Source organism: Propithecus coquereli, unplaced genomic scaffold, assembly GCF_000956105.1.
Source record: "Propithecus coquereli isolate 6110/MARCELLA unplaced genomic scaffold, Pcoq_1.0 Scaffold535, whole genome shotgun sequence".
NCBI classification, from domain to species: Eukaryota; Metazoa; Chordata; class Mammalia; order Primates; family Indriidae; genus Propithecus; species Propithecus coquereli.
In genome coordinates, this window is record NW_012151230.1 from 1,064,125 (window position 1) to 1,077,797 (window position 13,673).

The 13,673-nt window shown below is 46.3% G+C and overlaps 1 protein-coding gene across 4 annotated transcripts in view; it reads right to left on the reverse strand.

The window, feature by feature from the left end:
- The window catches only part of SFSWAP (splicing factor, suppressor of white-apricot family), a 58,877-nt gene extending 48,990 nt beyond the window's left edge, over window positions 1–9,887 (reverse strand). For 3 of the 4 annotated variants that reach the window (XM_012657271.1, XM_012657270.1, XM_012657273.1), the window contains exons 1-4: window positions 9,539–9,887; window positions 6,817–6,986; window positions 6,096–6,227; window positions 1,195–1,280 (exon numbers count right to left, since the gene is read on the reverse strand). In XM_012657271.1, the coding sequence (XP_012512725.1) occupies window positions 1,195–1,280; window positions 6,096–6,227; window positions 6,817–6,986; window positions 9,539–9,756 (606 nt within the window). In that variant the 5' untranslated portion in view covers window positions 9,757–9,887. The remainder of the gene's footprint in view (window positions 1–1,194; window positions 1,281–6,095; window positions 6,228–6,816; window positions 6,987–9,538) is intronic. The other variant, XM_012657272.1, reaches the window with a different exon arrangement.
- Window positions 9,888–13,673: the final 3,786 nt, after the last annotated feature.

Here is a 13,673-nt window from a genome sequence, read left to right on the forward strand (position 1 = left end):
TATATATATATATCTCACTCTGTTGCCCAGGCTAGAGTACAGTGGTGTGATCATAGCTCACTGCAGCCTAGAACTCCTGGGCTCAAACAATCCTCCCACCTCGGCCTTCCAAGTAGCTGGGACTACAGGCACGTGCCACAATGCCCAGATAATTTTTCTTATTTCTATGGAGACAGAGTCTCACTATGTTACCCAAGCCGGTCTCGACCTCTGGCCTCAAGCGATCCTCCCACCTCAGCCTCCCAAAGTCCTGGGATTATAGGCAGGAGTCACCATGCCCAGCCACAAAAATATTTTAAACATCCCTAATAAACATATAAAAATCCCATAAAACATGGTGACTCAAGATGGCATAATAATTAAGGCCATGGTTTGAGTTCCTGCATGCCACGTATTAGCCAAACTCTTGACTCTCCTAAGACTCGGTTTTACCATCTACACAAGGGGGACAGTAACAGTAGTCACTCTCAGGGTTGTTGGCATTAAATGAGATAATACATAGAAAGCAGCATGGCATAGTGACCAGAATGTAGAAATCCCCCAATGAACCTTCAGAAAAGAAAGAAAAATCTCGGTTTTGGCTATATCATCTGTTATAACTGAACCTTAATTTAACACAATGTCACTAAAACAGTGGCGAGATCAACGTGGAACAGACAGTGGCAAAGCGCTCAGGTGAAGGGAGTTCCAGCTCGGCGTTCCCCATCAGTGAAAGGGCAGCCCGAAGGTGTCACAGGGACCGAAGCTCGACACAGAAAACTGCCCGGAACACGTGAGGGGAAGAGGTGAGGTGAAGCGCCCACAAGCACCACACTTAAAAAAGCCAGAACAAAGCGACTTTACTGAAAGCAATGTTGCCTTGAGCGAGACTGTTTCTATGCCTGTGTGTGGTCAACAGCCCGCTGACCACTAGTTCTTAGTTTTCCACGCTGGTAAAATCTGGGGACGCAACTACACGATCTCTGAAACAGATCCAACTCAGGTCCCGCTCGGTCTAGTTCTTTTGCTATAATTCTTCCCTTTTCTTTCAGAGGAAAATGAGTGGGTGTGATCCTTTTCTCCATTAACTCACAAATCGCTTCAAAGCACTGCATGCCTAAAAAGTAGCTGCGGTTATCGTGACTGCTCTCATGCAAGCCGTACTTAGAATTGAAGACGGTGACAACGACCAGTGCTTGTCAACAGTACACATACCAGCTCCACGTCAGACGGGACGTTCAATCCCAAAGGGGCAATGAAGGGTTCTTCGTTTTCCTCTAAATTTTCAGCCTCATTTTTTTCTGTATAAAAAGAAAATAAAAAACTTCAGAACCATGACCAGGAAGGAAGGCAGTGGAACAACTGCAGGCAGCAATGGGGGAAGGGCAGTGACTGGCGTCCCCTGGGTCTTTCTCTTTCTGTCACTACTTCTGGAAACAACTTCCAGCTTTCTCTTCCATTCCACCACACGTAATGAAACTCGCTGCACGAGATTCCACACAGGTGGGTGGTACGGCAGGAGGAGTGTGTTTACAGGGTCAGACCGTACAGCTGTCCTGCGGTACCCATGCGGGATTGGTACCAGGACCCCCACGGACGACCAAATCTGAACAAGCTCAAATCCCGCAGTCGGCCCAAAACCAGCATACAGGAAAAGCTGGCACTCGACGTACGGGGGTCTCGCATCCCTAGAATACTGGAATTTCCATCTGCGTTTGGTTGACATCACACAAGGTAATCAACTCCTAGATAACGGATTCCATCACAAATTGTGGAACACTGGGCATAACCGCCAAGGCTCCCCCACCCAAGCACAAGCCCTCTCTTCCACAATGCTCGGACGTATTTTTCCGTTCCCATTTATTCATTAATAGTTCACTTAACAAATAATTTGTCTCTTATGTGCTAGACAAGGTACTACACATTATTACTTTCTGAATTCTAAAGTACCTAAATACATCTCAATAATGCAAATGATCACTCATTTAAAAAGATTTAGTGAAATGTGTAAAAATATAGTAGAAAACTTTAATACGCTAACGTTTTTGGAGATTGCAAAATCTACTTAGCTTTTTATTTCAAAAAAGATGACATCAGAGAAACAAACATTAAATCTTCATCAAAATAAATGTTTCTATTATATACAGTGAAGCCTCTTGAAGAGATCAACAATTCGCAAAGACCTCCTATTAAACCTAATTCTGTGAAACCAAGGGGGAATTTTAAGCATGTTTCACTGTACATAAAAACTTGGGTATTCTAGTCTGATCAGATACAAGCTGATTATACATCCCTAATACGTTAGAGTATTTAACACGGTCGCACTTGCTTCTGATCCCATGTTCCCTCCTATCTAAGAACCTGAAGTGAGTGGGAGGACAGAGAATTACTCCTGCCCCAAAACTCCCTGTAATTGGCAACCCTACTGTTCAGCTCCAGCAACCAAAGGACACAGTGGAATTAGGAGATACCAGAAGCACGGGTCTGCAGAGATTTCTACTGGCAAAATGCCAAGTCACAACTTGGCTATCTCAAAATCTCTTTGGGAATGAGCTGAGGGGCGTGTGTTTAAAAATACAACTTTTACTATATTTTCTTAAAATGAAAAAAGTGGTCAAAAACTTTGTCTATTCAAATAGCCTTTCCTCAGTGTTGAGTTGTTCACAAACACAAAGGCATCCTAACTGAGAGAGCTGTTTGGGATACGCAGGCTGAAGAGATCTGTTTGTCCACACAGGCCTTTATCTACAGGCAGATGGCTTTGGCAGCACAAAATAAAAAACCAACCATTGCAATACAAACTCAGATTTAAATATATTCAAATAACAACCTTTTCTTGTCAAAAAAATGGATATACAGTGACGATAAAAAATTACAAAAATCCAGATAGACGCTAGGCTGGAAACAGCAGGATGTGAAAAGAAGAGAGGAGGGGCAGGGTTCCCAGAGTAGAGACACCACCGAAACACTTTGGCCAACATCTCGAGACTTTAAAATACTAAAAAATGCCAAATGCCAGAATACAGAAATTTTGGAAATCAAGTAGTGTTTAGATATGTTGATGGCTCGGGCAAAAAAGTTTATTTTGTTTTCATTTGAAAAGAATGTGACACTAGCCGGGTGCGGCGGCTCCCGCCTGTGATCCAGCATTCAGGTAGGCTGAGGCAGGAGGACCATCGGCCCAGGAGCGCGAGGCTGCGGTGAGCTGCGAGTACAACACCGCAGCGCCAGCCCTCGTGCCCAGGCAACAAAGCAAGACCCTGTCTCCAAAAAAAAAAAAGAAACATGACACTAAACTTGGCTGTTTGGCTGCTATTTGTCCTGGGTACCAAACTGAACTCTATTAAACTGTTGTGTACCGTGTTTTATTTACAGTAATAATGCAAGTTAAACATAAAATGTCAAGCCCTAAGTTTCACATGGGCCCAATTTCCATTAAAAAAGTAATCAGCATACAAGGCTAAAGAGAACTGTATGTCAATGAGAAAGCATACTAACACTTGGGATATAAACTAAGTCATGCTGAAGCCCTCAAAACTCAATAATTATAACAAAGTTAATATCGTTTAGTCCAATAATTATGCTGAAACAATGGTCTACTATCTAGAACAGCAGCTGAAAAACTCTTTCTATGAAATGCCAGATTCTAAGTATCTTCAGCTCTGTGGGCCACCTGGTCTCTGTGTCATCTCAACTCTGTTGCTGAACTGAAAAGCTGCAACAGATGACATGTAAAACCAATGAGCACGGCTGTGTTCCAATAAAGCTTTATTTACAAAAACCCGTCCGTCAGGCCTGTGGTCATGGCTGGCTGATCCCTAACCTAGCATGTTAGGGAAATTAATAATGGATTTTTCTGAAGATTTGTTGCTACGATCTTGAAAAAGACAGGTGGACTTTACATAGTCATCCTTCCGTATCCTAAGGGGACTGGCTCCAGGATCCCTACAGATATCAAAATCCTCGGATGCTCAAGTCCTTTAACCTACACACATCTTCCTGTATATTTTAAATCATCTTTAGATTACTCATAATACTTAATACAATGTATATGTGTGTAAATAATTATCTTGAATTTTAAAAAATTTGCAGTATCTTTCATTGCTACATTGTTATTTTCTTCTGAATATTTCAGATCTGTGGTTGAATCCACAGATGTGGAACCCATGGATACAAAGAGCTGACTGTATTTCAACTCTTCCTTTGTGCAATGGTGATAGTATGTATCCCTTACTTCTGATACAAAACACAACAAATTTAAAGCCGAAATGATGTATGTGGTTCAGAGATGAGACAACAAAATCTGAACTATCTGGAACTCCAAAAGGGTAACTTATTCTGGATAAATGAAGGGGTGTTTACTACTAGGGCCTGCATGAACAGTTCCATCTTAACGTGGAGTTCAAAAGTCAATGCAAACAATGTTAAATACCTTGATTAGCCTTTAACTCAACACAGTTAAAATTACACTTGAATGTCTCTTTAAAAGCTCATCAAATAGAGCTGTGCGACAGTAATTCTGTGCCCACAAAGTAATGAGCAAGATTAAAGGAAGGTCAAAATGGGAAGTCTAGCCAGGCATAGTGGCTCACGCTGGTAATCCTAGCAATTTGGGAGGCCAAGGCGGGAGGATCGCTTGAGCCTAGGAGTTTGAAGTTACAGTAAACTATGACTGGGCCACTGTAGTCTAGTCTGGGTGACAAAGCAAGACCTTGTCTCTTTAAAAAAAAAAAAAAGGGAAAGAAAGAAAAGGAAAAGCCATATGTATGTGTTTGTCCCTACATCCTATTGTTCACCCAAGATCACAGCCCTCAGGGAACAGGGATGGGGAGAACCCTAGTATAGTTCCAGAGTGGAAGGGCAGACACCATTTTGTTTTAATATTAAACTGATGTAATTACCTCATACTTGTTAAAAGATTGTTACTTAAGAAATTAATTAAGTCCCAAATAACAGATTAAGTTAGCTGTAAAATTAAATTTCCCCAGGACGTAATTTCACTTTATTGTTCTAAATATTTGAATAGATTTCTAAAGTTAAAGTTCTCCTTCTTGGCCGGGTGCGGTGGCTCATGCCTGTAATCCCAGCACTCTGGGAGGCTGACGTGGGAGGATCTGAATTGAAGACCAGCCTGAGCAAGAGCAAAATCCCGTTTCTAGTAAAAACAGAAAAAATTAGCCAGGCCCAGCTACTGGGGAGGCTGAGGCAGGAGGATCACTTGAGTCCAGGAGTTTGAGGTTACAGTGAACTGCAATGACACCACTGCACTCTAGCCAGGGCAACAGAGTGAGACTCTGTCTCCAAAAAAAAAAAAAAACTCTCCTCTTTAAACAGACTATCCTGAATATAAGTTACCCATCTTTAGTGCTTCCGGTTCACATTATCATTACTGATAATTAATGACTGGCTGTAATTCAGTGCTGTGATGCTGGTATTCGAGGCTTACTGAAGTGACTAAGGACATTTTTTTCTGTACATTAGGCCACATTTTTAAGTAACACTATGTTTTATATTCAAAGGTGCTAGATTTAAGCCAGAAAAGCATACATTTAAAATCTTTAATTTAAAATATTATAAGTATATATACCCTGGATCCTACTAAGACTACCAGGAAGCCTCTGCTTAGCAGTAACTAACCCCGCAGGTGTCCTCCCGCTGGTGTGTGCCACCATTTCAGTCGTGTAGGGGACACGCGGAAGCAGGTCAGTATGAGGTGAGGTGACAATAACTTATCCTAGTTAACGCCTATTCTTTCAATGCTCCAGGAATGAATCACTGAGGATATTAACATATGTGTTATTAATCTAGAAACAAAGAATCCAGAATGAGTAATTTTCTGTTAACTGACTCAAAGAGAAATAAATGAAAAGGAAATTTGATCCAATGTAGATAATGACAGTCTGAACTCACTTTCCACCTCCGTTAACAACTCATTTCCTAGCTTTTAGCTCCGTTTTTGTTGTTTTTTTTACCAAAAGAAGGAATATCACTAACGTTTTTGGTATGTGTCACAGTGGTGTCATAATTAGCGTCCATAAATGTGTTCTGAGGACTTGACCAAGCTACCTGCAATACGGGGCCCGGGAGCACCACCCCAGGCCACTCTCCCGGCTCACCGCGCTGTTTGGAAGGCTCCTCCTCCTCCGTTGGCTCTGATGGGTCGTAATAGTCACTACCGTAAGTGAACCCCACGGCATTGTAGCTCCCATCCTCTGCCAGGGCTTCACTCAACCGCTTGTATTCTTCCTCTTGAATAAAAATGAGAATTTTATTAACAAAAATGGAAATTTACCGAGAAAAACTTTACATATTTCTAAAGTTGTAGCTATCAGTAAAGCATACAATGTACGTTTTACAACCTCCTTTTGAGGTGAAAATGTTTTCAAAAGTTCACACTTTGTATCTATCAATATGTACTTTTGCCAGTACATGTTTACCCACAGACAGCTGAATACACATCTTTTGTGGAATATTTCTTCCTGCTGAGAAAATTTTGGGATTAAGAACTGTATTAAAGATTGTTATGGCAAAGACAAGAACATCAATTTTAATTTATACGATACTGTTAAAGAAGAACAGTTAAAGAGTTTGGTTTTTGTTTTTTTTTTTTTCAAATCCCAGTCTGCCCTCAAAAGCTGGGAAAATTCTTTGTGGCTCTATATATAAACTATCCTGAGGTCCTCTCAGAACGCAAAGACTCCTGTTTTTCCAATCCACTGGGTACTGTCAAGATAATATCAGAAAGAGTGAGTATAAAAAAATGAATGGGAGTAAATTTTTAATACTTAAAATTTTTTAAAAAGTTTGTTGCTTAAGTAAGTTTTTCTTGAGCAGTACCTTGCCTTGCCTCCTCCTCAAGCAAGTCCGTATGCAAGGCTAAATACCTCTCTTCATCACACAGGGCATCTACTCGTGCCTCCTCTTCAGACAGCTGGTAGTCTCTGTTCCATGTGGAATACTCAGCATCGTACTCAGAAAGGTCATGCAGGTGACCACGTCCATCGTATCTGTAATGTGAACAAGCTGGTCAATAAAGAGAAATTAACGTCCAGATTGGCGTGTGTGTGTGATATTTTATATATTTATACTTACCAATTAAAATAAAGAAATAAAAATACTAAAACAAACATAAAAACTCTTCTGAGATTTATATTTAATTTTGCTAGTCATATCTCACCTACTTTTAAACTCAAATTATCTTAACAAAGTCAAAATTTCTTTCTACGGTATGATAAAACTTTTATAATTAAAGGCAAACAATCCTTTATTAGCATAAATGTTATCCATTTCACTGGCAGTTCTTACCATTATGGTTTGGTCAACCATTCAGTGCCACTTGCAAAAAAAAAAAAAATCTTTTTTCTGAGAAGTCAAATATCATAGCTTACATTCACACAAACCGAATACATAAATACCTATCCGTAAGAACCAAACGGTCGAAATTTCCTCGCTTCTTTCTGCTAGTCCCGAACTCTCAGGAGAGATCTTCACCAAAGAAACTTGCGTCGATGGGAGGTAAAATCTTGGCTAGGCTCGCCCCCTAGCCACTTGGCTGAGGAAATAAGTGCTGGGTTATGTGATAGAGAGACACACATACATAGGAACAGTGACATATACATGCAGTTTAAGGAGGTTCACTGGAAACAGAGCAAAACTATTAGAAGGTGCAGGATCAGTATTTCCTTCTGAACTTTATACCTCCAGGAAATAACATACACGAAGACACATCCTCGTTTCTCTTGCATGGACCAATAGGTACTTTAGCCAAATTAAGAACGTGAGCACTTTCTGCTATGCTTTTGACATAAAAGATTCAATGAAGATGCCGTGAACGTGTAACTGTCGGATAATAAGCGAGTCAGTGAATTTTACTTAAAACACTCAGATTCAGGGTTTCGAAAGCAAATGGAGAGAGACAAACAAAAGTCTGCCTAATTTTCTAATGCTGACTTTTGTAATGGGGACCAAAAACGTTAATGTTAAAAAAAAAGAAACAGGGAAAAGGCCAAAAATTCCAGGGTAGCCAAGTTATTGCATTTTATGGAATTTCAAAATTAATTTTACTTTGACGTAAACCTCCTTAACTTACAAATGTAGATTATTTTAAAATATTACACATGTACATGTGTAGCGTTTGCTCCCCACCGGTTTTGGAAGACCTAACTCAAATCATGTACAGAATGATATGGAAAACTGCAAAAAGAGCTCAGACTTCAGTGCTTACCAAACTTTAATAATAAATATCACAAGCAACACTTTGGAAAACCAAGCCTGATAACTCGGGTGACATTCGATATAAACCATGGCTTAAAGGCACAGCACGTTAGAGCGAAGCACAGAGCCATCAGATCCAGACCTGATCTGACCTGGCAACCCTCCCTGCACGGCGCCTTGTTTTCTAGATCTAATTCCAAACGGAAACGTCAGGGATGGAGAAAGGCCTATTTGGTCGTTAATGTGTCCATTCTGGCCAGCTCAGAGGTCATCCCTACAGTCATGTTCCAGGGCTTTGCGGAATCCAGTTTTAACGGTCTCTCAATCGATGGGCTTCCTTCACTTGGAGACACTATTCCACAGTTTAATGGCTGGTCACGGTTAGCTTTGCAGTCCGGGCCCCAGAAGTAGTGTTGCCAAACTGGCAAAAAACAAAACAAAAAACCCACCCCACCCCCAAAATGCAGGTAGGAGGGGAAGGAAAGGAAAAATGAAAAAATGGGAGGGGGGGGGAGCAAACAACCTACATCATGTAATGTCATCCTTTTCAAATCAAACACCTTTAGAAATCCCTGATCCCAGGCCCCCTCTGCCCACAGTCGCTAAACATCTTCCAGGGTGAGCACCTAAAGCAGGTTTTATCTGAAAAGAAACAACACTTGTGCGTCCCGGCTCCGCCCTGCAGTTTTAAGACACAGTGGAACCGGCCCTAAGAACACTACCTCTAAGAGCAGGGCCGGGGTCCGCACGAAGTCAACCGACCTCCAACTGATGGGCAACTTAACCCGCTACCTCGACCTGTCAGACTCGTCGAGTTATCACCGGGGAGGGGCCAAGCACAGGCGCTCCACTGAGGGCGCTGGGGCACGAAAGGTTCAGGCTAACTCACAGGGTCCCAAAGAGGCTTCTAACCACGGCCTGAGCGTGCGGCGTTGCAGAAGAATAAAAGCGCGCTTCCCGGGCTGCCTCCCAGCGCCCCGCGCAGCGGGAGCGCACGACCCCACGGCGGCGCCGGGCGGCAGGCCCCGGGCACCCGCAGCTTCCACCGCGCGGCATCGCCAACTGCAGCCCGGCGACGGGGGCGAGGGGTCGAGGGGGCTGCGGGAGCAGAGACGATCCCTCCGGCGACAGACGCGGCACGCAATTCCGGCCAGTGCCTTAGGGCAGCTTTCACCGTCCCCCAACCCCAAGAACACCGGGAGGAGGTGGGGACCGGGGAGGGGGTGCCCCCAGATCCCCGCTGGCTCCAGAACACCCCTTTTCGGTCCTGGCCATCAAGTCAACATCAGACGAAATCAAGCGGGTGAGGGAAGGGGAGGATCGACGGGTGGGGGGCGGAACCGACCTGTCGATGAGGATCTTGTGGTCCCCCATCCAGGGGATGAGGTGCTGTCCCTGTTCCTGGGCCAGGGCCCGCTCGTCGTCCCGGAACAGTTTGCAGGCATAGCCGAACACCAGCAGCTCCACTCGGCTCCCCCCACCGCCGGCGCCGCCGGGCCCGGCCTCCTCCTTCGCGCCGCTTTTCCTCTCGGGTTTGGCGCGGCCTCCGCCAGCGCCGTACATGACAGCGTCCCCGGCGTCCAGGCCGGTCCTCTTCTGCGCCGCGCGACGTCCCGGATGCCTCCGCCTGGCCTACCCCTTCAGTCAAAGGCGTCGCTTCCCGGCCCCGACCTCAACACCGCCGCCATAGCGGGCCACAAAATGGAGGAAGCGCAACTTCCGGCAGGAGGGCCCGCACTTCCGGCGATTGCAGCGGCAGATTCGCCACAGCTTGGAGCCGTTTGAGCCTCTGGAAAACATGCCGACTTCAGGGCTCGCATTCAGATGCGTCTCCACGATCGGAGCTGCTTCGTGAAGGGGAGAGCGCATTTTTAACTTTTATTTTCTGGGGCGGCCATCAAGAACGTGACGAAAGCGCGGCGTGAGGATCGCGCGCCGGCTTCGCCGCGGCCGGTCGGGGAGGGGGACGGCGGCGCAGGGAGGCCGGGCTCGTCCCCGCGGGTGTGGACCGCCTCGGGCCCGCCGCGGGCGCCGCGTTCCAGTGGCGGGGCCGCGCCGGTCGTGCTCTGCCCGGGGCGGTGCACTCCTTTCTTTACGCCGTTTCCTTCTCGGTCGCAACGGGGTCGTGACCGTGGGCCCGCCCACCTCGGAAGGTTTCCGAGGCAGCTGTCAGGCTTGGAAGCCGGGAGGCCCGCGCGGGTGACGGGATTTTAGGGCCCGGGGACCCGGGTCGGGGGAAGCGGGCGGGGGTGCGGGCAGACCCCGGTCTCGGAGGCAGGTCGCCCGGGCGCGGCGTGATGGTGCCCGGTGTGCTTCCTCCGGCTGCGGTTTTCCCGCCTGCGGTTCCACTGGGCTCTTTCGGGTCCTTTCAGCTCGGAGGGGCTGGAGTGCAGAAGTTCAGACTTGGGGACTGGCTCCCCCAACTCGTGCCCGCGACTGGAAAACTCTAGGGCGGGCAGACGTCCCCCCTTCTGGGCGTCAGATCCCTTCTCTGTAAAATAGCGATGTCTTTTTAGCAGCAATGTTGAAACGAGATGAAGCTTATGAGTGTTGACCGGTTCTTGAAAATTAAGCAGCAGCGGTTCCCAAAAAATGGGCTTCATTCAGGTTTCCCCGGACCGGGTCGCACTCTGTCTTCACTGGGCAGCCCCCCACCCGGGTTAACTCGGTCGTCCCTCCCCCAGCGCGGCCTTGTCTGTCCGCGTTGTGAGTTCCCCTCACTTGCCGGCCCCCCGGCCCTGCCGATTTGTCTTGTGGCGTTCACCGCCACTTTGCTGACACGTCAGGTGTTCGGTGTCCCGCTGGAATTGGCTTTAGGAGAGCTGGGACTTTGTTCGGTTCCCCTTAGCATCCTCCGTGCCTGGAAGAACACCGGGCATGCGGTGGGGCACCTGCTGGTTAATACCCGCACGGCGAGTGGGCCGGCACCTTCCCGTCTGCCTCTGCCTCACCTGCTGCTGCTGAGGAGGATGTGCTGTCATGGTTGCCCCCAGGCGTGTGCTGGTCTCCTGGGGTGTTGGGCCCCTTCGGGCTTTGCCTTGAGTTCGAGGAGTAGGGTGTAAAACAAATAAGAAGGCCATTAGCCTGAGGTTGTCTCTGTAACTGCAGATCCCACGCAAGCAAACCGACACTTAATTCAATTTAAAAAGTGACGTGAAACTTAGCTTAATCAGAAACCGCCAACTAACCTCTAACTGGGGCCTTTCCACTGGGTCATACCCAAGTAAGGCAAACGCCTAGCTGCAGCTACTCAAGGGATTTCTCCGCTCTGCTTCCGTGTTCGGTATGAAAGCTCGCTGCTCACGTTGCAGAGTAGAGCTCTCCGAACCTCTTCCAGTTCTGAGTGCTGCCTGATTCATGAATTGCTTTTTGCTCAAATAAACTGTTGAATTTGTCTAAAGTTTTTCTTTTAGCAGTTCTGGTCTCAGGAATGGGATCTGAAGGAAACCTCCCCCGTCCCCCCAGTGATGACCCCTGGAGCAAGAAGAAAACAGGTATAGGTGCCCCTCTGTGCAGGACAGTTTTCTAGGTAGCCTTGGACTGACCCAGTTCTCCCCACTTCTCACTTGTAGTTCTCAAGAATAACTGTAGAATATCCTGGCAGTGCAACATTCTGAGGTAGGGAGGGACTGGCTGAAACAGCCCAGACTATGTTCCACCCTCCCCTAGAAACAGGATGTTCTTCTGCGCTTTAGCCTGGTGATCCATGTAACCCTGACGTGTTTAACCCCGGGTGGGCTGTCTTTTGGGGTCTCTCATCTGCGGTGTGAGTGCGGCACACACAGTCAAGACTCCATCTGCCCCGGGCAGCTTTCTGAGCCTTGGGGGATTGGCGTACAGTGAGCCCTGGGCTTCTGTTGCCCCTTGCCACCTGTCTGTAAGTGGTTGGCCCGCTGCATGTCACTTGTTGCTTACGAGGGTGTTCTGTCTCATGGATTAGAATAAGTCGGTAACCAGTGCACAGTGAGTCTGCCTCACTCAGCCCGTTGTGCTCACTGCCCTTTGTTGTGCATTTGGAGGTCACCGCTGGCAGGTCCTGCTTAGATACAAGCTCCACAACTTCTGTCGAGTTCTCCAAGTTTATTTGAACATGTTTGGTCTGAACTGGGTCCAGAAGTCACAGTGGAAACTGGACTGGGTCCAGCCGAGGCCTCTGGTAGGTGAGATGACAAGAAGACAGGGAATCATGGCTTCTGCTGGATCCAAGGAGTCTGGTCCTCCATCTGGAACTCCAGCTGATTTCATGTGTAAGAGCTAGGGACTCAGAATCTGTGCTTTCCTAGAGAAACCGGTAAACCTACCAAAGGGGAGGTACCATGGCCAAAGTGAGGAAATTTTAACCTAGATAAAATTACTCACTCGCAAGGCACGTTAGGAAAGAAAAGATCCAAAACACCTCAGAAGCAGTGGGGTATAGTTTTGATTGGCATGCAGAGGCTTCTAAAAGGCTAAATGAACAAAAGATTGCCTCTCTAAAAGAGTCCTTACAAAAGGCAAATGAAAAGCTTAAGCAGCTAATTAACGAGAAAAAATTGTAGGTTGACTGACTTAACTCTGCCCCCTTTCCTGTTTCTCTGTCCATCCTCCCCTGCCGACTCTGGATCTACCGACCTTTATTTAGCCCAGTTCCCTCCTCCACAGACAAAGAGAAAGCTACACAAAGGCTTTATAAAGGTAGGCCCTCAGGGCAACCGGGTCTGCTTCCTTAACCACCGTTATGCCTCATTCAGAATCTTGAGTTCAGAGCAACAGTGAAAACTACCAGAAATTTGCAAAGACATAAAAAATTCTCACTGCGATCCAGGACTCTCGATCTTTACCAGTTTGTTCACATGATAACGGGGCGCTGGGAAACCTGTAATTGGACAGCTAGAGCCAAATGGGAGGTGCCTGAGAAAGATACCAGAGACCCAACCACCCAGTCTTTCAGGGGTGGACCAAGTTGGGAAAAGAACACAGGATGTCTTAGAATCCATCCCCAAAATATTTCCTAAAGAAACTCCATAAAACCAAATCTTTACATCCAAAGGCACAGAGTTTAGACATCGTGTCTAAATGCCATCATTTGCAAAGAGAGAAAGAAGGGTATAGGTACAGGCCTGGTTAAGACAAGCTGCTTGAGACAAGCTCTCAGGGAAAAGAAGGTCACAAAGCCCTAACTGGCCTGTTACTCAATCTTGTAAACAGAGGAAAGATGAACCAGTCTCTGACCATAAGGCAAGATTAGAAATACTATTGACACTTGTCAAACTTTCTGGTCTACCCATGCTGAGTCCGGACATAGAAAATGCTTCCCGCACTCAGTAACCTAGTTAAAAAATACAAGCTGGGTTGGGAAGCCACCTGGCTGGCTGAATTAGTCTCCAAAATGTGCCTTTCTAGCATAAGGACCATTTTCAGCCAGTTACTTTGAAACCCTTTTGTAAGAGAAATTTACATTTATAAAGAAAAGGCCTATTCGTAAGGGTGACAACCTCTCT